The 23,148-nt window shown below is 40.7% G+C and overlaps 1 protein-coding gene across 6 annotated transcripts in view; it reads left to right on the forward strand.

The window, feature by feature from the left end:
• The window catches only part of LOC128703533 (FH1/FH2 domain-containing protein 3-like), a 46,547-nt gene extending 26,610 nt beyond the window's left edge, over positions 1–19,937 (forward strand). For 2 of the 6 annotated variants that reach the window (XM_070081137.1, XM_070081138.1), the window contains exons 3-4: positions 4,058–4,132; positions 4,898–8,172. In XM_070081137.1, the coding sequence (XP_069937238.1) occupies positions 4,058–4,132; positions 4,898–4,954 (132 nt within the window). In that variant the 3' untranslated portion in view covers positions 4,955–8,172. Of the gene's footprint in view, positions 1–4,057; positions 4,133–4,897; positions 8,173–8,557; positions 10,271–19,228 lie in introns of those variants that run through there. The other 4 variants (XR_011391370.1, XR_011391369.1, XR_011391368.1 and 1 more) reach the window with 4 other exon arrangements.
• Positions 19,938–23,148: the final 3,211 nt, after the last annotated feature.

Consider the following 23,148-nt stretch of genomic DNA (forward strand, 5'->3'; position numbering starts at 1 on the left):
GTCGCATTGGGAGCTGATCGTTATGCGGGGGTCCACTGTACTTGGGAAATTTTTTGTTTTGAGAAAATCACACTTTTTTCAGTCTTTGCATAGGGTAAGAGTGATTTTCTATAGTTACTCTTCAGGCGCGTAATATTTTCTGTTATGGTTGCAGTCACTTTTTTTTTTTTTTATCCCTCTCTGCCCTCCACTCTTCAATACCTCTCTATATAATATCAGTTTTTATTAATTTGGGCATCTTTATCATGCTTCTACATTATTTGTGTTATACCTAATATTAGTCTGGAATGGATGTGATAGGTAGATAACCTTTATTGATAGTAATAGTATGATTAAACAATATTTTATAGTGCCGTGAGCTTACACGTCCATACATCATGGTGAAGCATGAATTACTGAGACTGCTGGTGCCTTCTCCACTCTCTTGTATATCCCAGCCCCACACATCCTCCAGTGCCTCTCCATATATGTCAGTTTTTATTAATTTGGGTAGCTTTTTTATGCTTCTACGTTATTTAATCAAACTTTTTATTCATCCATGACTTGCCGTAAATGTTTCTGTTGATTCCTCACTTTCACCTGCCTTCAAAGTCTTAAAGATACTGTGTGCCTTAGCTTGAATAATTGAAAGGCTTATCGGCATTCTTTTTTGTATCTGGTAGTCAAACCACATCACCAGTAATTTCTCCAGTTCTTGAATGAGGCCTTTCTGCTGCCTAGTTATTATGGCTTGAAATCCTGTCGATGCTTTCACTGCCTCTTTCAAGTTAGTGGAAATGGTAGAATGCGCCACCTTCAAGTCATCAGCTATCACTTGTACTTTCTTACCAGCTTCATACTCATTTATAACCTTCATTTTCACCTCAAGATCAAGAGCCTTCCTTTGGTTCTTAGCACTTCCTTCAGGTGAAGTCAAGATCTTCCTTTTCACTGACATCTTGTACTATGGGATGCACAATAAAGTGCAAATTTGTACAAATACGTATTCTTGGAGACAGTGAAAGCTGGGTGCCTGTAGGACGAAGTCTGAGATACTTGACGCTGAGACATCACTTTGCCTGTATAAATGTCATATGTATTTTGTACAAGTTTAGTAGCTAACATTTAAACTACTCTAGAGCAATTGTTGTTATTATTATTATTATTATTAGTAGTAGTAGTAGTAGTTGTATTCTTCTTCTTTCAACAAACCAGCTGCATCCCACTGAGGCAGGGTGACCCAAAGAGAAAAACAAAAGTTTTTCTTCTTTTTACATTACTTATTTCAATTAGGATCCTTGTAATATCTTGTTCATTGTCATAGTATTTGTGTTAGTGAAACACTGCATAAACTGAGGTTTTATTAAGCAGTTTGTGTTTCCTTGCAGTGTGTTCCAGTGAACCAGTGAGTGGGACAGTAGTGGATTAAGACCCAGGTTGGGATATTTACCAGGACAGTAAGTGGGGATGTTGCAGTTCAGGGGTTCATTTAAACTGTGGTGTCTGTACACTTGCAAGACAGCTGTTGAGATTAAGACACATGCGCAACATCTGGGTATCTTTATTGTAGACGTTTCGCCAACCAGTGGCTTTATCAATACAAATTCTAGGACATAACTTGAAGACAGTAGAACTATGTACAGAAGATGAGGTAATCAGTCCCTCAACCTAGGAGTAGGTGCGAAGAGCACCATAGTCGTGGAGATTCTGAAGCAGAAGAAAGGATCCTGGCGCTTATATAGTAACGTCAGGTGTAGCAGACGAGGGCATATTCACTGGTAGGCGGGATTCCCCAGTGGAAGTAGGTCCTTCCCAAAGAGATGGGTTAGTTGTAGTAGTAGTTGTCGTAGTCGTGAAGGTTATGTACATGTCCTCAGAATTAAGATTCCATGATGTTGCAGTGTCTGACAAGTTGTGTACGAATGGTATACAATACCGACAAGATGAGATTAAGACACATGCGCAACATCGGGGTATCTTTATTGTAGACGTTTCGCCAACCAGTGGCTTTATCAATACAAATTCTAGGACATAGCTTGAAGACAGTAGAACTATGTACAGAAGATGAGGTAATCAGTCCCTCAACCTAGGAGTAGGTGCGAAGAGCACCATAGTCGTGGAGATTCTGGAATCTTAATTCTGAGGACATGTACATAACCTTCACGACTACGACAACTACTACTACAACTAACCCATCTCTTTGGGAAGGACCTACTTCCACTGGGGAATCCCGCCTACCAGTGAATATGCCCTCGTCTGCTACACCTGACGTTACTATATAAGCGCGAGGATCCTTTCTTCTGCTTCAGAATCTCCACGACTATGGTGCTCTTCGCACCTACTCCTCGGTTGAGGGACTGATTACCTCATCTTCTGTACATAGTTCTACTGTCTTCAAGTTATGTCCTAGAATTTGTATTGATAAAGCCACTGGTTGGCGAAACGTCTACAATAAAGATACCCAGATGTTGCGCATGTGTCTTAATCTCATCTTGTCGGTATTGTATACCATTCGTACACAAGACAGCTGTTGAATGAATGATTACCAGTGTGTCTACAAGTGTTATGGACTATACATAGACACCTGTTGAATGAATAATAATAATAATAATCTTTATTTCTACAAATACATGTACAAGACATACAGACCATAGCTAACATCACTGACATACTACTATGTATATAGAAATCCCTTTGTTATGCAGAGCATTTTGGGCATATTAAGTCACTTTTGTCCCAGGATGTGACCCACACCAGTTGACTAATACCTAGGTGCCTATTTTGCTGCTAGGTGAACATGAACAACAGGTGTCTTAGGAAACATGTCCTGATGTTGCCACCTGTACCAGGGATCGACCCCCGGACCTCAGTGTGTGAGTTGAGTGCACTACGAATTGAGCTACGGGAAACTTAATGATTACCAGTGTGTTTCCAAGTGTCCTGGACTGTACATAAATGTCTTTTTCCACATTGTAGGTAATGCCTACAAGTATGGCAGAAAGAGACCTGGTTCATAACAAACCTTGGTTGAATATAACTTGATAAAGATTAACTCCATAATAAGAACTCACTCTGCATCTGTACTGTCAGCCTAAACAGTGCTGGTGGACACTAAATATAAAGAGATTTAAAATAATAGACAAAATTCACTTGCTAAACTGTACTTCTGATTCCTTAATTTTTAATGTTTATTGTAACATAATTGTACATTGTGTGTACAGTGCTATATTAGGTGTACAGTAGAGTACTTTCATCAACATTCACTCCATCACTGTCTTGCCAGAGGCATGCTTACACTACAATTATAAAACTGTAACATTAACACCCCTCCTTCAGAGTGCCGGCACTGTACTTCCCATCTCCAGGAATTAAGTCCGGCCTGCCGATTTCCCTGAATCCCTTCATAAATGTTACTTAAATGGTTATTTATGTGTTATTTTTTAACATTATTCCATAAAATGTTTAATTCATGTTAAGTAATAAACAAAGATAGACAAAGAACTTTGTCCTTGGAAGCAAAGAGTGGAATGTATAAGAGTATAGTTTTACCAACACACTTATATGAGTGTGAAGCATGGGTGATGAATGTTGCAGCGAGGAGAAGGCTGGAGGCAGTGTGAAGCATGGGTGATGAATGTTGCAGCGAGGAGAAGGCTGGAGGCAGTGGATATGTTATGTCTGAGGGCAATGTGTGGTGTGAATATAATGCAGAGAATTCGTAGTTTGGAAGTTAGGAGGAGGTGCGGGATTGCCAAAACTGTTGTCCAGAGGGCTGAGGAAGGGTTGTTGAGGTGGTTTGGACATGTAGAGAGAATGGAACAAAACAGAATGACTTCAAGAGTGTATAAATCTGTTGTGGAGGGAAGGCGGGGTAGGGGTCGGTCTAGGAATGGTATGGTTGGAGAGAGGGGGTAAAGGAGGTTTTGTGTGCAAGGGGCTTTCCAGCAAGCATGCATGAGCATATTTGATAGGAGTGAATGGAGATAAATGGTTTTTAATACTTGACGTGCTGTTGGAGTGTGAGCCTCTGCTGAGTGGGACATAGATGAACACTAACTTTTTCATCCTTGTGTTTCAGAATGTCAGAGTTTGTAGCAGACTGTGCAGAGCGTACATTTGTTCTGGAAATTATTTATCAGTGCGTGATGACTGGGTAAGTGATGACTGATGACTGGGTAAGGGGCACAGAAGCAGTATTGAATGTCTAGCACCATTATAAGAAAATATCAAGATGGTCAGATTTTTAGATATCAATAAGGATTTTTAATAATACAAAATTTTATGAAATACAATGGCAAACAGATGATGTTAACAGTGCAGGATAAGTCACTGTGACATGGCCTGGCACTTTACTTCTGCTTCACCTCAGAGAATTTTTCCCCTACTATCTGTTGCTAGTTTTGCAATATTGCATAGCAAGACTGAAAAATCTTGAGCTAAAGATTTCCATCCCCATGTGGCTTTTTCTGCATAAATTTTTATGAAGTTGTTCAGGGAAACCAGTTAGCTGGACTTGAGTCCTGGAGGTGGAAAGGGCAGTGTCTGCACTCTGGAGGGGTGGAGATGTTGCAGTCAGAGGATACTCTGTAATGTCAACACTTCTGGAAAGATGACAATTGAGTGAATGTTGGTGAATGTGCTTTCTTTGAATCATTGGTGACCCAGGAATAATAGAATGTTTCTGTTTTAAAGTAAAAGGTAAAATATTACAGCATTTTGCAATGTGAACAATATTACAACATGATCACCTTCATGTAAGTAAATTAACCAATTTTAATAAAGAATTATTTACTCTTTCACAGTCTCACTCTGTCGGTCTTTCTTGATAGATTAATGAAGTATAACAAAGCTTTGGTTAATGTAATTTTTCTAACTTTGGTGCAGCAAAATGTTTGTAACTAGCAGTGTTTGTTTACAGATTTCAGCGGTTTCTAGTGAGGTTGGGTTCACCGCTACACTTAGCCCAGGACATTAAGGTTCAACAAGTGTGCTCAACAATAAGTGAGTTTTGCCCTGGAATGCAGGACCTGCCAAGAACGTGTACTACAACAGATTCAGAAGAACGCAAACCACCATGAGAGAAATAAGACTCACGGGAAGATGATCGTAGAGGTATGCATTGACAAATGTTTGTTTAAATTTGAAAAAGTACACATTGTACTTTTTCATACACCAGAGAGAAATAAGATACGACTTCAGTACCAGCCTTGGTATGGGGGTGTTGTGATCTCATATCAGTGACAAATTTCTCCCATTCTATATGGGACACTTGTCCTCACCTTATTATACCCAGTGGGCACATTATTATAGGGGCTCACGAAATCATAGTGACACAATTGCAAACAAACCATACCACAGGTGGGGCTTGAACCCGCAGTCAGAGAGTCATAAAACTCCAGACAGACGCGTTATCCACTGGGCCAGCTGGCACCATTCATCAACTTCATTTTTCCACTTTATGCATGTTTCACAAGTTTTGGCAAGAGGTAAGTTACTGAACTCAGGTGAGGGAGTAGGTCTCCCACTCTGCTGGGGCTTTGGTATGGGCTCCATCTGACCTGACTTGGAATATTTTGTTCCTGTTTCTATATGCAAAGGAAAGTCATGTTTCCTTTCCTGTCATTGCCCAACTTTGGGTATTATTTCTTCTCTGTACATCAGGAAGCAAAGCTTGATAAGTGAAAGCTGTGAGTGGTCCTTGTAACCCTCAACAACAAGAAAAAAACATAAGACTCATGGAAAGACAATCACAGATTGATGCACATTTAAAGCTTAAGATTTAATACAGTCATCAGGAGGGTTGAAGGTGTTTTTGATTACTAGTTCTCAAATTTATTTCTCCACAATCCATTCACATTTTCTTTGCATTGTAAATGATGGAGGTAATTACCTAGCAACTCAGGAAATTGTGGTAGAGATATAGAATATCAAACCAAACAATCACTGAATCTCCATCAATTTTACATTGGGTCACAACCCTGGGTTTGGTAGCCCCTGATGTAGACACATTGTAGTGAAATATAGTTGACCTCAATTAACCCTTAAACGGTCCAAATGTATATATACGTTGTTACGCGTAGTGCCCCAAACGTATATATACGTTTTATTTTTCCTGCCTTCAAATTTGGCACAATTGGCCTGAGATGCCTTGTCAGCATAGAATGGGTCCTAACACTCAGTGTGCGTGGTATTAAAAAAATCTGAGATCATTTAGTACCTTGTGGGAGCACCAGTTAAATTGAGCGCCAGCTAGAGCAAACAGCGCAGTAAACACCAAGGATTCACTGATGTAATATATTAACACTCCTCCTCCCCCTCCCCTCCCTCCCCTCCCTCCCCTCCCTCCCTCCTCCTCCTCCTCCTCCTCCCTCCTCCTCCTCCCTCCTCCTCCTCCCTCCTCCTCCTCCCTCCTCCTGCTCCCTCCTCCTGCTCCCTCCTCCTGCTCCCTCCTCCTCCTCCCTCCTCCTCCTCCTCATTGTTATTATATACTTCCACATATACAAAACATTGCTAGGACATATAAATACTTTGTATATATTCCAAGACAATATTAAATGACCAAGGCAGGTGTAAATGTCCACCTATCAGTGTGTGACAATTTGAGTACAATTTCAGTACCTAATACTAGTGTCAGAACAAAGATTGGTTATAAAAGACCAGAACTACTACAAATTGTAATTATCAGAACATAAAAATTACATAAAATATGAAAAATAGAAAAGGTATATCAGCAACACTTCTGCAAGCGGCAGGACTCGATGTTGCTGTCACCTGAGCATCCAGTGCCAACTTCTCAGCCTCATATCTCGGTAAATACTGACCCTAAATTATTTTTTTTATTCTAAAATACTTAAAAAAATGTGCTCTTTTTTCTATAAAAAAGCTTTTTTTTTTTTTTTTAAATCGGGGCGCTGTGCGAGTGAACATATATATACACATTTGGACCGTTTAAGGGTTAATAGCCTTAGAGAGGGACAAGACTAAAGGTTCATGAATCATGAAGCTGCAAATCATAGGAATTTTACATGTTTTTCTTTATCAACATACTGGTCATATTGGCATGCCATTGGTAAGACAGTGTAGTCAGTGATGACAAAATTTTTTCTTATTTTTCGGGTTACCTGAACTTGGTGGAAAACAGCTGATGTGTTAAAAAAAATTACTGGTCATCTCCCACTGAGGCAGGGCGACTCGAAAAAAAAAATTCTAAGTTTTTCTTCTTTTTACATTTAGTAATTTATAGAAGAGAAAGAGTTACTAGCCCCTTGCTTCCTTTTTGGCCATATCTAAGTAAATATTTATCCAGTCAACTTAAAGGAGGGGTTTGGGATATTGGCTGTTTGGAGTGACATCTAAACTGTCATATGTGGGCACCTCAGCAAAGACAGTGATATGTGTGAATGATGGTGAAAGTGTTTTCTTCTTTGGGTCACCTTGCCTCGGTGGAAGACGACCGACGTGTTAAAACAAAATTTGTAAAAATTGGGGTGTCATCGCATCTCTTGCTAATATGCTTTCTTATTGATAATTGCACTTAGAGTAATTATTAGATATGTAGTTTTTAACTGTAGCCAGAGTCCCTATTTTCTTTTTTACCAGTACAGTTTGCACAAAAATTCAAATTGTTGCATAGAGAAATATCATAGACAGTGATTATTAGAATTTGGTTAATAAATGTATGTATATTTATTTATGTAATTTACCCAGATGAGGTCAAAATGAAAATCTCAGTGGTAATGAATGCTCAGTTGCACCAAATTTATTTAATAAGCAAGGCATATTATGAAAGTTATATTTTTTCAAACAAATAATTTTTAGTTTCTGTAATAAAATTTTAATTTGTAGGCACCATTTCTTAAGTTGGTAATAATGTAAAACAGGTAAGGATTCCAGTGGGTGGCAACACTATATCAACAACGACTGAAGTCAACACGACAATGGCACGTCCCAATGTCAACACCATTATCACGTAACTTTTGGCCTAGTGTTCTATCTCACTATCAATAATCGTCTCTGCTCGCAGTCAGTAGACATGTATTGTTTATGTTAGCAGGTTTATGAGTTTTGATGACCAAGGTAGTGTTTTGTGATTTGTCATAACAATTACGTAGTAGTGTACAATGTAATATTTATTAATATTTTTTTTATTAGAACTTATGATACCATTAACAGATACACTGGTACCTCAGTATACATCTGCTTTGGAATATGTCCAACTTGGTATACATCCTGTTTGGACACGAAAATTTTTGCTTGGTATGTGACCTTTCTTTGGAATACGACTCGCGTGCTAGAACTTATATGGGTCAAAATGAGTCATGACATCGTGTGCTACCCTTGTTTACAAAGCCAGGACTGCCCACATTTAATTCATCTAATGCATACACAGCTCTAATATACATTACTTAGGTTTGCATACTGTAACAACCCGCACTGTAACTGCGAATTTTTACGTGATTTTGTGTTTTGTCGTATAAATTTTTAGTAAATTCATTAACCATGAGTTCTAAGAAAGTTAATGAGAAGAACCAAGCAATGAAGGAAATGGTACAGCGGAGGACATTGTCTCTCTGGGCAGGTCCATGAGTCTGGATGTGTGATGGTGATGTGGAGGAGTTAGTGGAGGAGCACAGGGAAGAGCTGACCACTGAGGAGTTACAGGAACTTGAGAAGGAGGAGCACAAGTCTAAGATGGATGCACTCTCTTCAGGCTCAGAAGAGGAGATAGAGGAAGTACCTACTTCATTAATCAAGGAAATCTTTGCCAAATAGATGGACGTCAAAAACTTTGCAGAGCAGTACCACCCCAACAAATCCCAAACAAGCCATAATAGCAGTGTCTGGAAATATCACACCCCTCAAGGGAGGTTCCTTGATGCTGGTGAGGGGCTCTTGATCTAGGGAATTGGATCTGTGCTCCAGTTCCCTGAATTGAGCCTGAATACCTTCCATCCCCCCACATGCGCTGTATAATCCTATGGGTTTAGCGCTCCTGTCATTATAATAATAATAATAATAATGGAATGACCAGACTATGTCACATTTCCAAAACATCCTGAGGAGAAGGCAGAAGCAAAGTTCTTTGGTGAGCTTCAACCAGGTCGAAATAGGGAAAAGAGAAGGGGACTCTCCTTCCAAACAATAACATTTCCTCCTCCCTTCTCAGCACTATCCTGGTAGGCACTCGACTCTTTTCAGCAAAGCAAAGTGAGGTTAAATTTGCATTTATTTCATCTAATTCTTTTGTATTTACATATTTTAGTATTAAGCAGTGTTTAAATTATTTTTACAACCCCATCATTGTATAATATTCCAATAACAATAGGATTTTTTCATGGGAACGGATTAATCATTTTCCCTATACAATGGAACCTCGGCTTATGAACGCCCCACCATGCGAACTTTTCAGGATACGAACCGTCATTCAGTCGATTTTTGGCTTCTGGATACGAACGAAATTTGAAAATGTGTACTTCCTCCTCAAGGGAGGTTCCTTAAATAAATAAATAAAATATTTATTTCTCTGCAAAGGTTACAGTGTGTGTTTACATATAACATGATTGGAGCAAAGAAAGCCACTATCATGCCGAGGCATTTCAGGCAGACTTAACCTAATACTTATAGGCTACTTAAGTCTAGACATGTGAAAAGTAGTGGTTACCAATGTTTTGCTGATGGTGGTGCCAACTACTGGCAGCCTTTTGAAGTTTTTCACTACTGTTATTGTTATTATGTATTATTATTAGTAGAAGTAGTACATACATGGTGAGGGGCTCTTAATCTATGGAATTGGATCTGTGTTCCAGTTCCCTAAAGTAAGCCTGAATCAATATAATAATAATACGTATATAATAATAATGTACTATAATGATAATTATAATAATAGACGGCTTCAAAAGGCTGTCACTAGATGGCAGTGAATACCACAACAATGCGGGAGCAGTTATAGCCGCCTCCACTTGTCACATAATGACATATTTTATTCTAGAGTATATATCAGGTTTCTATGTTATTTATATTGTTTATTATGTCATATTAGAGCAATTGTGATAGATAAATAAGCTGTAGAGTTGATATTAGCTCTATATTTAAGTGTATTTTTCCTCCCTCTGAGAGCAGGAATTCCACTGGAAAGGATTAATGGCTTTTCAGTTAATTTAAATGAAGAAAACTGACTCAGCATACGAACAAATCAGGATACGAACAAGGTCACGGAACGGATTAAGTTCATAAGCCGAGGTTCCACTGCATTTGAAAGTGCTCATATAATGATATAAATCTTTGGCAGTTTTTTATTAGTTTTATATTCCATTTTTCGTGACTTTTTTTTTTTTTTTGTATTGTGGTCTTTATGAGTAACAATTTGTGTAAGAATGGTATATAATACCGACAAGATGAAATTAAGACACATGTGCAACATCTGGGTATCTTTATTGTAGACGTTTCGCCATCCAGTGGCTTTATCAATACAAATTCTAGGACATAACTTGAAGACAGTAGAACTATGTACAGAAGATGAGGTAATCAGTCCCTCAACCTAGGAGTAGGTGCGAAGAGCACCATAGTCGTGGAGATTCTGAAGCAGAAGAAAGGAGCCTTGCGCTTATATAGTAACGTCAGGTGTAGCAGACGAGGGCATAGTCACTGGTAGGCGGGATTCCCCAGTGGAAGTAGGTCCATCCCAAAGAGATGGGTTAGTTGTAGTAGTATTTGTCGTAGCCTACGACAACTACAATAAAGATACCCAGATGTTGCACATGTGTCTTAATTTCATGAGTAACAATGTTAATGTTATATAATACAGGTACTCCTCATATAACAACCTACCTGTTTAAAGATCTCTCAGACTTATGACCAGCTCTCCAACCAGTCAGTATTGTAAGCTGTACCGGAAGTTTAGTCGTGGAAACGGCAAAGCATCTCAGTATCAAGCATCTCATTTCTCATCGACCCTTAGTCAGTCGGTACTCACTAACTATAGTTAGTCAAGTCAGTAAGTCACTTAGTCCAGTCAGTAAGTCAAGTCACTATAGTCAGTCAGTCAGTCCCATCCCTGGCAAACTCTACCCCTACTCTTCATAGATCTAAACTTACTCCCTGTTCAGAACATCCACATTTACTACTGTCCAATCTGCATCTACAGGACCTTAAATTCCAATATTAACCTTGACCTAAAACCCTTTCTTGATAGTTGTGACAGGACCCACAGGCATAACACCAGACAAACATCTCTATGACATTCCCAGTGTCCGACTAAACCTTCACAAAAATTTAGTGTATGTCAAAGGCCTTAAAATCTGGAACACTCTACCTGAAAACTCTAGAACTGCAGACACATTCATCACCTTCAAAACTACCATTAGAAAACATAAGTGTCTCAATTCTTCAACTTGTCGGTTTTCTAAACCATTCATCACAACTGCATGTAGTGACTGGTCTTCAGGAATCAAAGAAGTTAATAATAAACACATAACTGACACTACTGTCACTGACAGTAGTGTCAGTGTAGGTTACTGAGCAGTGGACGTGGAAAGGAATTTAAGCAGAGGTGGCTCATGCGGGGGTTCTGCAGCACCCCCTATTTTCTTTAACTCTTTGATTATATAATGTACAAGTATAAAGAAAGATTTAAAGGAAAAAAAAAAAAGACATATTTAATGTTAGCGATAATACTGAGTGAAAATAGTGGGTGCTGCAGTTCCACAGCACCCTCGTATGAGCCGCCACTGAATTTAAGCCTGACATCTCTGGGTGGACATCTTTTCAGTATAAATGTTACAAACCTCGACTTTTATTCACTATGCACACACACACACACACACATCTTTACTTTCCTTGGTCCAGGTTTAATGCTTAGTTTGACAATATTATTATTACAGGAGGTCCCTGTTTTCATAGCTGTTATGTTCCTGACCCTCACTGATAAGTGATAGTTGTTGGCGAGTGGAAAAGTTTTTTTTTTCGATATCGAAAGGGTCCGAAATTCCCGATAACATGTTTACACTATAATACAGTGGACCCCCGGTTTACGATATTATTTCATTCCAGAAGTATGTTCAGGTGCCAGTACTGACCGAATTTGTTCCCATAAGGAATATTGTGAAGTAGATTAGTCCATTTCAGACCCCCAAACATACACATACAAACGCACTTACATAAATACACTTACATAATTGGTCGCATTGGGAGCTGATCGTAAACCGGGGGTCCACTGTATATAAAGTGCTCAGTACAGCTTGGCATAAAAAAATCACATACAAAAGTAAAATAAATACAAAATACATATAATACTTAAAACATGACACCGGTAACTCTTCCCTGACACAACTGTTGTGCAAAGAAGCAGAAAAAGCACCAAACAATAACTAAATTGAAAACTGCTGAAAAAGTGAGAACAGTAAAGAGGGAGCAGAAAACACAGGGCTTTCCTATATTGCTTTCCTTTGTGTTTTGTAATACATAGTTCTTAATCCTGTAATATTTCCTTTCCTACCTAAGAGGCCTGGTCTGTGACCGAGCCCAGGGGGAGCCTAGGAGGCCTGGTCTGTGACCGAGCCCAGGGGGAGCCTAGGAGGCCTGGTCTGTGACCGAGCCCAGGGGGAGCCTAGGAGGCCTGGTCTGTGACCGAGCCCAGGGGGAGCCTAGGAGGCCTGGTCTGTGACCGAGCCCAGGGGGAGCCTAGGAGGCCTGGTCTGTGACCGAGCCCAGGGGGAGCCTAGGAGGCCTGGTCTGTGACCGAGCCCAGGGGGAGCCTAGGAGGCCTGGTCTGTGACCGAGCCCAGGGGAAGCCTAGGAGGCCTGGTCTGTGACCGAGCCCAGGGGGAGCCTAAGAGGCCTGGTCTGTGACCGAGCCCAGGGGGAGCCTAGGCCTGGTCTGTGACCGAGCCCAGGGGGAGGCTTGGTCTGTGACTGAGCTTAAGGGGAGCCTAGAAGGCCTGGTCTGTGACCAAGCCCAGGGGGAGCCTAGGCCTGGTCTGTGACCAAGCCCAGGGGGAGCCTAGGAGGCCTGGTCTGTGACTGAGCCCAGGGGGAGCCTAGGAGGCCTGGTCTGTGACCAAGCCCAGGGGGAGCCTAGGAGGCCTGATGTCTGGTCTGTGACCGAGCCCAGGGGGAGCCTAGGAGGCCTGATGTCTGGTCTGTGACCGAGCCCAGGGGGAGCCTAGGAGGCCTGGTGTCTGGTCTGTGACCGAGCCCAGGGGGAGCCTAGGAGGCCTGGTCTGTGACCGAGCCCAGGGGGAGCCTAGGAGGCCTGGTCTGTGACCAAGCCCAGGGGGAGCCTAGGAGGCCTGATGTCTGGTCTGTGACCGAGCCCAGGGGGATTATTATTATAATCAAAAAGAAGCGCTAAGCCACAAGGGCTATACAGCGAGCCCAGGGGGAGCCTAGGAGGCCTGGTGTCTGGTCTGTGACCGAGCCCAGGGGGAGCCTAGGAGGCCTGGTCTGTGACCGAGCCCAGGGGGAGATAATCCCCATGACCACCATATAATTTCCAACTTTTTTTTATTCAATTTTAGTGAATAATTAATGAGGCTTCCAAGCATTTTTGACATTGAAAGTCATCACAGGACACAACTTTAGATGTAATATTGATGGTAGAATTACCAACAGTATGTTAGATAAATGGACACAAAGTGCAACTAATGTGACATTTTATTGTGGCAACATTTTGCTCTCCAGGAGCTTTGTCAAACCCATTACAAACAATACATGGACACAGAGAGTATATATAGGTATATTGTGAGGTGCAAAGCATAATATAATCATTGTAGGTGGTGGTAGTAGTTGTACTATTACTACCACAAATACTACTGCTATTACCTACAATGATTGTATTATGCTTTGCACCTCACACTATACCTATATATACTCTGTGTCCTTGTTTGTAATGTCTTAACAAAGTTCCTGCAGAGTGAATTGTTGCTACAATAAAATGTTACATTAGTTGCACTTGTGTCCTTATATCAAACACAACCTTAGACCTGTCCACTACATTATGTGGTTGTCACTTGACTTCATAGGTTACCTGATGCTGTCTCTTACCTCACTGTCATGTCATCACCTTTCTTGCCAGTATGTTGTTCTCAAACCTGTGTTTGTTAGGATCATAGTCCCAGAACTCAAATATTTTCTAGATATTCACATTTGCTCGTGTCTCTTTCTCGACCACTTTCCTGCGTCTACTGAAGTTGATGCTAGTGTTGGGCACTTGATGCAAGGAATTGGACTTTTTCCTCTCTTAGATCCTCTCAAGGAAGGTTCCTTGATGCTGGTGAGGGGCTCTTGATCTAGGGAATTGGATCTGTGCTCCAGTTCCCTGAATTGAGCCTGAATACCTTCAGTCCTCCCCCCTACATGCGCTGTATAATTCTATGAGTTTAGCGCTCCCCCTTGATTGTAATAATCCTCTCTTGGATTGAATTGGCCTGCCTCTCATTGACCCTTGTGGATTTAGCTCTTAGTTATGATTATAACCAGCGCTGTATAGCCCTTGTGGCTTAGCGCTTCTTTTTTATTATAATATAATTGCCTCCCATTTCCCAGGCACACTATGACCTCTGTGGGTTTTGTGCTTCACCCTTGGTAACAGAAAAAGTAAAAGTTAATGAAAATGGCACCAGGCTGCCATCTACTGTAGGGAGAATAAAAATAAATTAATTTTTTGCATAATAGATGGCACTAAAAATTTATAAAAATGACACTGATGCCATCTATTGCTGGAATTACATATTAACCCTTAAACTGTCCAAACAGATCCATGTTCACATGTGTAGTGCTCCAAAAGTAGATCTACATATTTTCCAATAAAAAAAGTAGATCAAAGTTTTTTTTACACATTTTCAAATGTAAAAAAAGATCTACTTTTTTTTACAGTGAAATGTTGAAAAAAACGTAGATCTGCGTTTGGACAGTTTAAGGGTTAAATTAGTTCATTTTTTGCATAATAGATGGTACTATAAGTTAATGTTGGTGAGGGGCTCTTGATTTAGGGAATTGGATCTGTGCTCCAGTTCCCCGAATTAAGCCTGAATGCCTTCCACATCCCCCTCCCAGGCGCTGTATAATCCTCCGGGTTTAGCGCTTCCCCCTTGATTATAATAATATAAGTTAATGATGGCTTAGCACTTCTTTTTTATTATAAGTTAATGAAAATGGGAGGAGAGACTATAAATATTTTTAGTTCATTTTTTGCACTAGATGGCACTGAAGATGAGAAGGGCACTTGGATGCCATCTATTGTTGGAATTATGAACTAAATCTTTAGTTCATTTTTTGCATAATAAATGGCGCTAAGTTAATGAAAATGGGAGGATAAATTAGGGGAAACTGAACTAAATATTTTTTAGTTCACTTTTTGCTCAATAGATGGCAAAAAAAAAAAATTTGAAAATGGGAGCATTAATTAGGGGAGTAAACAAAATATTTTTAGTTCATAATTCTCTCACTAGATGGCATCCAAGTGCCATTTTCATTAGTAATTTTCAGCGCCATCTATTATACAAAAAATGAACTAAAAATTTAGTTCATAATTCTCAAAATAGATGGCGTCAAAGTGCCATTCCTATTATTAATTTTCAGCGCCATCTATTGAGCAAAAAATGAACTAAAAATATTTAGTTTAGTCTTCCCTAGTTTATCATCCCATTTTCTAATTTTTTTTTCGCCATCTATTGAGCAAAAAGTGAACTAAAAAAAATTTAGTTTAGTCTTCCCTAGTTTATCATCCCATTTTCTAATTTTTTTTTCGCCATCTATTGAGCAAAAAGTGAACTAAAAAAAATTTAGTTTAGTCTCCCCTAGTTTATCATCCCATTTTCTAATTTTTTTTCGCCATCTATTGAGCAAAAAGTGAACTAAAAAAAAATTTAGTTTAGTCTCTAGTTTATCTTCCCATTTTCAATAACTTAGTGCCATCTATTAATAAAAAACTGAACTAGATTTAATAAACAATTCCAACAATAGATGGCATCCATCCAAGTGCTATTTTCATTTAGTTCATAATTTTTGGCGTCAAAGTGCCATCTGTTGAGCAAAAAATGAACTAAAAATATTTAGTTTAGTCTTCCCTAGTTTATCATCCCATTTTCTATTTTTTTTTTTTGCCATCTATTGAGCAAAAAGTGAACTAAAAAAATTTTAGTTTAGTCTTCCCTAGTTTATCATCCCATTTTCTAATTTTTTTTTCGCCATCTATTGAGCAAAAAGTGAACTAAAAAAAATTTAGTTTAGTCTCCCCTAGTTTATCATCCCATTTTCTAATTTTTTTTTTGCCATCTATTGAGCAAAAAGTGAACTAAAAAAAAATTTAGTTTAGTCTCTAGTTTATCTTCCCATTTTCAATAACTTACAGTGCCATCTATTAATCAAAAACTGAACTAGATTTAGTAAACAATTCCAACAATAGATGGCATCCAAGTGCTATTTTCATTAGTAATTTTTAGTGCCATCTATTGTGCAAAAAAAAATAACTAATTTAATTTAATCTCTCTTCAATAGATGGCAGCCTATTGCCATTTTTCATTAACTTTTAGTGCCATTAGCAAAACCAAGTGCTAAACCCACCTGGGTCACACAGGGCTGTCTCCCTACACTAGATGGCACCCCAAATGCAGTGTAGTGACTTAATGACTCCAAGCACTATTTTCCTTATACAAGATGGCACCAAAGTGCAATGTTATAGGTGCCATCTGTAGTACTATTATAATCAAGGGGAAGCGCTAAACCTGTAGGACTATACAGCACCTGTGGGGGGATGTGGAAGGTATTCAGGCTTAATTCAGGGAACTAGAGGTCAAATCTAATTCCCTTGATCAAGAGCCCCTCACCAGCATCAAGTAACCTTCCTCGAGGGGATCTGTAGTTGTAGACACACAAACTTTATTAAGACAATAATATTGTATCAGAATTTGTGATGGCTCATATCTGGTATACCTGGAGTGTGTTCCGGGGGTCAATGCCCCCGTGACCAGGCCTCATGGTGGATCAGGCTTGTTCAACCAGGCTGCTACTGCTGGCCACACATAATCCAACGTACGAACCACAGCCCGGCTCATCAGGTATTGACTTTAGGTGCCTGTCCAGTGCCTGCTTGAAGACAGCCAGGGGCCTATTGGCAATCCCCCTGATGTATGCTGGGATGTTGAACAGTCTTGGGGCTCCTGACACTAGTGTTCTCTCTTATAGTGCTAGTGACACCCCTGCTTGTCATTGGGAGGATGTTGCACTGTCTGCCGAGTCTATTGCCTTCATAGGGAGTGATTTTCATGTGCAAGTTTGGTACTAGTCCCTTTAGGATTTTTCCAGGTGTATATAATCATGCATCTCTCCCTCCTACATTCTAGGGAGTACAGGTTTAGGAACTTCGAGTTCCCACAGTTTATAGGCTGGAGAAATGTGTATTATTATTATAATCAAGGGGGAAGCGCTAAACCCAGAGGATCATACAGCGCCTATCACCAGTGTCGAGGTTGGGAGACTACTCTCTCCCGTCTTCGCATTGGCCATACTCGTCTTACTCATGGATATCTCATGGAGAGGCGTCTTGCTCCTCTCTGTGAGAATTGCCAAGCTCCATTATCAGTCAGCCACATTCTGTTGGACTGCCCACTTTATCAACGAGCACGCAGAATTTACCTCTGTCGTCGTCTTCGCTCCGCTGCTCTCTCTTTACCTTCCCTTCTCGCTGATGGACCCACCTTTCATCCGGACTCTCTCATTGACTTTTTGACAACAACTGACTTACTTCACAAATTCTGATACCTTCAGCCCTTTCTACTTCAATCTCTTGCTACCCTCTACCCCCGTACTATCCCCTGCCCCGCTGTTTTCTGTAACCTGCTGATCATCCCTCCTCCCTTCTGCCATCCAATACCCTCGCTTCCTTCCCTACCCTGCAGCGCTGTATAGCCCTTGTGGCTTAGCGCTTCTTTTTGATAATAATATACAGCGCCTGGGGAGGGGATGTGGAAGGCATTCAGGCTTAATTCTGGGAACTGGAGCACAGATCCAATTCCCTAAATCAAGAGCCCCTCACCAACATCAAGGAACCTTCCTTGAGGGGAGAAACGTGTAAATATTAGAGAAGTATGGCAATAGGCCTACTGACCCATGCTAGGGTAGATCTTGAGGCACATTAGTAGTAGTAGATAATGGTAGTAGATAATGGTGGTAATGGTAGTTACTGGTAGTGTATCTGTTTCAATATTTATATAACGTATTTGTATTGTGCAGTGAAGAGTTTTTACGAGGATAGTGAGGCTCAGGTTAGAGTATGTAGGAAAGAGGGAGATTAGGAAAGGTTGGAGAAGGTAAACAAGGTTTTGCGTGCGAGGGGCTTGGATGTCCAGCAAGCATGCATGAGCGTGTTAGGAGCAAATGGAGACAAATAGTTTTTAGGACTTGACATGCTGTTGGAGTGTAAGCAAGGTAACAATTATGAAGGGATTCAGGGAAACCAACAAGCTGGACTTGATTCCTGGAGATGGGAAGTGCACTCTGAAGGAGTTTTATAACTGTAGTGTAAGCACGCCTCTGGTAAGACAGTGATGGAGTGAATGATTGAGTTTTTCTTTTTTTGGGCCGCCCTACCTTGGCGAGAGACAGCCAATGTGTTAATAAAAAATTATGGGGGAGCACTAAACCTGTAGGGATTGTACATTATTATAATCAAGGGGGAAGCGCTAAACCCGGAGGATTATACAGCGCCTGGGGGGGGGTGGAAGGCATTCAGGTTTAATTCGGGGAACTGGAGCACAGATCCAATTCCCTAAATCAAGAGCCCCTCACCAACATCAAGGAACCTTCCTTGAGGGGGGGAGGGAGGGATTGTACAGCACCTGAAGGGAAGCTAGGGTAGAAGCACAGATCAAAGCCCCTCACCAGCATCAAGATGCTTCAATATCCGTATTAAAGTTTTTTCCAGTTGTAAATTGTCTTGGTCCTTTGTGCTTGTCTTATGTCACATAACAATTCTTTCATACTATATATTTCTGTATTTTTCAACCCTCATTAACACTTTTGATAATTTTCCATTTTTATTATCAATTTTGAGTTAAGAATTTCATCTCATGGTTGTGTTAATTCTTGTGTTGGACAAACATTGGTTTAAGATGCATATTTATGCTCAATAATGCATTTACTTTAGTTTCTTGCAGTTTCTTCCAGATATATCTTTTTGAACTTTAGTGTTGTCATGTCTCAGGCAAGACAGTGATGGAATGAGTGATGATGAAAGTGTTTCTTCTGTTTTCAGGTGACATGGCCTCGGTGGGAAGCGGCCGATGTGTTAAATAAAGACTAACATTTCACATCCACCACATGGAACTTTGTGAAAAATCTTGTATTGTTAGTGTTTGTCTCAATGTCACAAATACAAGATGACATGCACAATTTCTTTTTGGCTCGGGTACAAAAAAATTGTGATCTTAGAGGTGATGTTACATGTAGGGATAATTATATATTGCTCAAAGATGGAGATAAATGGTATAAAACACCAACGCGATGGAGAAATAGACAGAAATGCAGAGTAATGTGATCCTTTATCGACTGTTTGACCCACACAGTGGACTTTATCAGGTCACAAACACATCTTGATAAAGCCACAGTGTCGCATACACATCTTGATAAAGCCAGTGTCACAAACACATCTTGATAAAGCCAGTGTCACAAACACATCTTGATAAAGTCACAGTGTCACAAACACATCTTGATAAAGCCAGGGTCACAAACACATCTTGATAAAGCCACTGTGTCACAAACACATCTTGATAAAGCCAGTGTGTGTTAAACAGTCAATAAAAGATTACATTATACTTTATTTGTGTCTAGTTTTCCATATTGCTTTACCTTTGTGCTGTGGATGTATGGAAGTTTGTCATGGGATTCTCTCTGCAGTTTGTGATGATGATTATTGCAGTTTTATAATAAATGTTTTGGGTGTTGCAATCTCCCTGACATATCAACACCACTGTTATATACACACCTCATAATTAATATTATATAATATTGATATTAAAATCTCTGGGCCCACTAGATCCACAGTAACCAAAATAAAGTACAGTGGTACCTCGGGATACGAACAGCTCAAAGCTCGAACAATTATGCAAGTGTATTTATGTAAGTGCTTTTGCAAGGATATTTTTGGGGGGTCTGAAACAGATTAATCTAATTTACAATATTCCTTATGAGAACAAATTTGTTCGGTATCAGCACTCGAACAGCCTTCTGGAATTAAGTTTGTATCCCAAGGTACCACTGTACTGTACTATATTGTACATGTCTATACCATTACTATGACTTGTAAATGATAAATGTATAGGTAATCCTGGCTTTATACATCATTGTTCCATGCCTAAGACAACTGTACCACACTGCTGTGCCATCATTTAAGCATAAGAAAAGAATTTTTCCTCTGAAAGTCATGTGTACCATAAGAGGCTACTAAAATGCCAGTAGCATTATTATTATAATCATAAAGAAGTGCTAAACCACAAGGGCTATACAGCACTGCAGGGCAGGAAGGAAGCAAGGGTATCAGGTGGCAAAAGGGAGATGGATGAGTAATAGGTTACGGAGAACAGCAGGGCATTGGATGGTGAAAAGGTAGAGGGCAGCAAGAGATTGAGGTAGAAAGGCCTGAGGGGAGTGCAAAAGGTATCATTATCAGAGTTTGTGGAGTAAATCAGTCGTTGTCAAGAAGTCAATGAGAGAGTCAGGATTAAAGGAGGGTCCATCAGCAAGAAAAGAAGGTAAAGAGAGAGTAGTAGAGCGGATACGACGTTGGAGGTAAATTCTGCATGCTCGTTGATAGAGAGGGCAGTCTAACAGAATGTGGCTAATCGATACTGGAACTTGACACTGCTCACAAAGAGGAACAGGGTGCCTCTCCATGAGATACCCATGAGTAAGATAAGTGTGGCCAATGCGAAGGCGGGAGAGAGTAGTCTCCCAACCTCGGCACTGATGACAAGAAGACGGCCAGTAACCTATGCTCGGTTTAATAGAATGAAGTTGGCTACCGAGCAGAGTTGACCAATGTTGTTGCCAATGGATGTGAAGGTGTGTAGCTATTACAGCAAAATAGTCCGGAAATGGAACACCTCTGTATGAAATTGGCAGGTCATGTACTGCTGACCGCGCAGCAGTGTCTCCCTGTTCATTGCCCTGTACGTCAACATGACCAGGGACCCAACAAAAAACAATATCTTTATGCTTGGTAGAGATACGGCATAGCCAAAGTTGGATATGGAGAACTAGGGGGTGAGGTGTATCAAATTTCCGTATAGCCTGTAGAGCACTAAGGGAGTCTGAGACAACCACAAATGATGACACAGGCATAGATACGATACAAATAAGTGCTGCAAGAATGGCATACAATTCAGCAGTAAAAATGCTAGCCGAAGATAGTAAATGCCCTCACATGATGCTGTCCGGAAACACTGCTGCGAACCCGACGCCATCAGAAGACTTAGAGCCATCTGTGTACACTGTGATGGCATGAGAATGAGAGTGGAAGTGGTCAAGAAAAAGAGAGCGAGAAGCCACCGTAGGCAGTTGGGCTCTCGAGCAAGGGAGTGAGAAAGAAAAGACCCAAACAGCTGGAACTTCCCAGGGGGGTAGGGAAAAGTGAGATGCTACATGAACATATAAAGGTGGTAACTGAAGGGAAGACAAGAGCGAATGTAGGCGAAGAGAGAAGGGATGGAGCAAACAGGGGCGGCGAACAAATAATGTCTACTAATATCAGTGACCATTCTATAAATGGACTGCGGAGATCGTGAGAGCGTACATAGTAGCAAAGGCAATGGGCATCACCTCGATCAGACAAGGATGGAACATTCGCTTCTGATGGATGGAGTTAAGGCTAGAGAGAGTAGCAGGAGAAGCCGCTGAATAGATCTGGTCACCATAATCGAGTTTCGATAAAATGAGGGCTGAATGTAGGCGAAGGAGAATTCAACGATAAGCTCCCCATGAAAGATGAGCAAGGGTTTTAAGAAGGTTCAGCCGGCTTTGACAGGTTCCCTCCAGAGAGTAATGTGAGGTTTCCAGGATAACCTACGGTCAAACAGAAGGCCTAGAAACCTGACTATCACGTTCAGGGATACGGGAGCCATAGAGATACAAAGAATGATCGGAGCTGACAGAGCATCTAGTCAAAGTAATTTGGCGAGTTTTGGTACTGGAAAATTTAAACCCATGTGTGGTGGCCCAATTGGAAACATGGTCGACCGCATGTTGGAGAGAAACTGTAATGAGGTGACAGTCAGTGCCTGCACAAGCAATAGCGAAGTCACCAACATAGAGTGATGACCAAATATTGGATGGAAGAACAGAGGCCAAATCATTCATAGCAAGGAGAAAAAGTGTTGTGCTCAGAACACATCCCTGAGGGACACCTTCAGCTTGGACAAAGTCTGGGGAGAGCACATTATTAACTCAACACGGAAATGTCTGTCAGTTAAAAAGTTCTTAAGGAAGGATGGTAGATTGCCTCGGAGGCCTGGGCTTGGGCCAAAATATTATACCTCCAAGTTGTGTCATATGCCTTCTCAAGGTCAAAAAATATGGCATTAACCGAGTGAATGTTCGCAAAGGCATTACAAACATACGTATCCAAGTGTAGTAAGTGGTCTATGGTAGATCAGCCCTTACAGAAGCCTTAATGACTAGTGGAGAGACTGTTGTGTGTCTCTAAATACCACATTAAACGTCAATTTACCAGACATTCCATCACTTTGCAAACTGCACTAGTAAGAGCAATGGGACGATAGTGGTAGGCATCATGTCCCATAGTACCCGGCTTTCGGAAAAGGAGAACAATGGCGGATTTCCACAGCTGAGGAAGAACTCCTTGTGACTAAATAAGATTGAAGAGGTGTAAGAGGACTACAAGGGCTGACTGATGTAAATGTTGTAACATCCGAATATGAATGCCGTCAGGCCCAGCTGCCGATGATCAGCAAGCTGAGAGTGTTGCCTCCAGTTCCCAAAGTGTAAAAGGCACATTATACAGCTCATCTCTGAGAGAAGAAAAGTCCAAGGGTACTAACTCTGGCAGACTTTGAGGAAAGAAACGAGGGACATAGATGGAGCCCCCGGGAAATACGGACCAGATGAGTGCCAATTTCATTGTCAACGTAAAGAGGGTTTGCTATATCAACACTGGCGACC

The sequence above is a fragment of the Cherax quadricarinatus genome, unplaced genomic scaffold, assembly GCF_038502225.1.
Source record: "Cherax quadricarinatus isolate ZL_2023a unplaced genomic scaffold, ASM3850222v1 Contig1815, whole genome shotgun sequence".
Lineage (NCBI taxonomy): Eukaryota > Metazoa > Arthropoda > Malacostraca > Decapoda > Parastacidae > Cherax > Cherax quadricarinatus.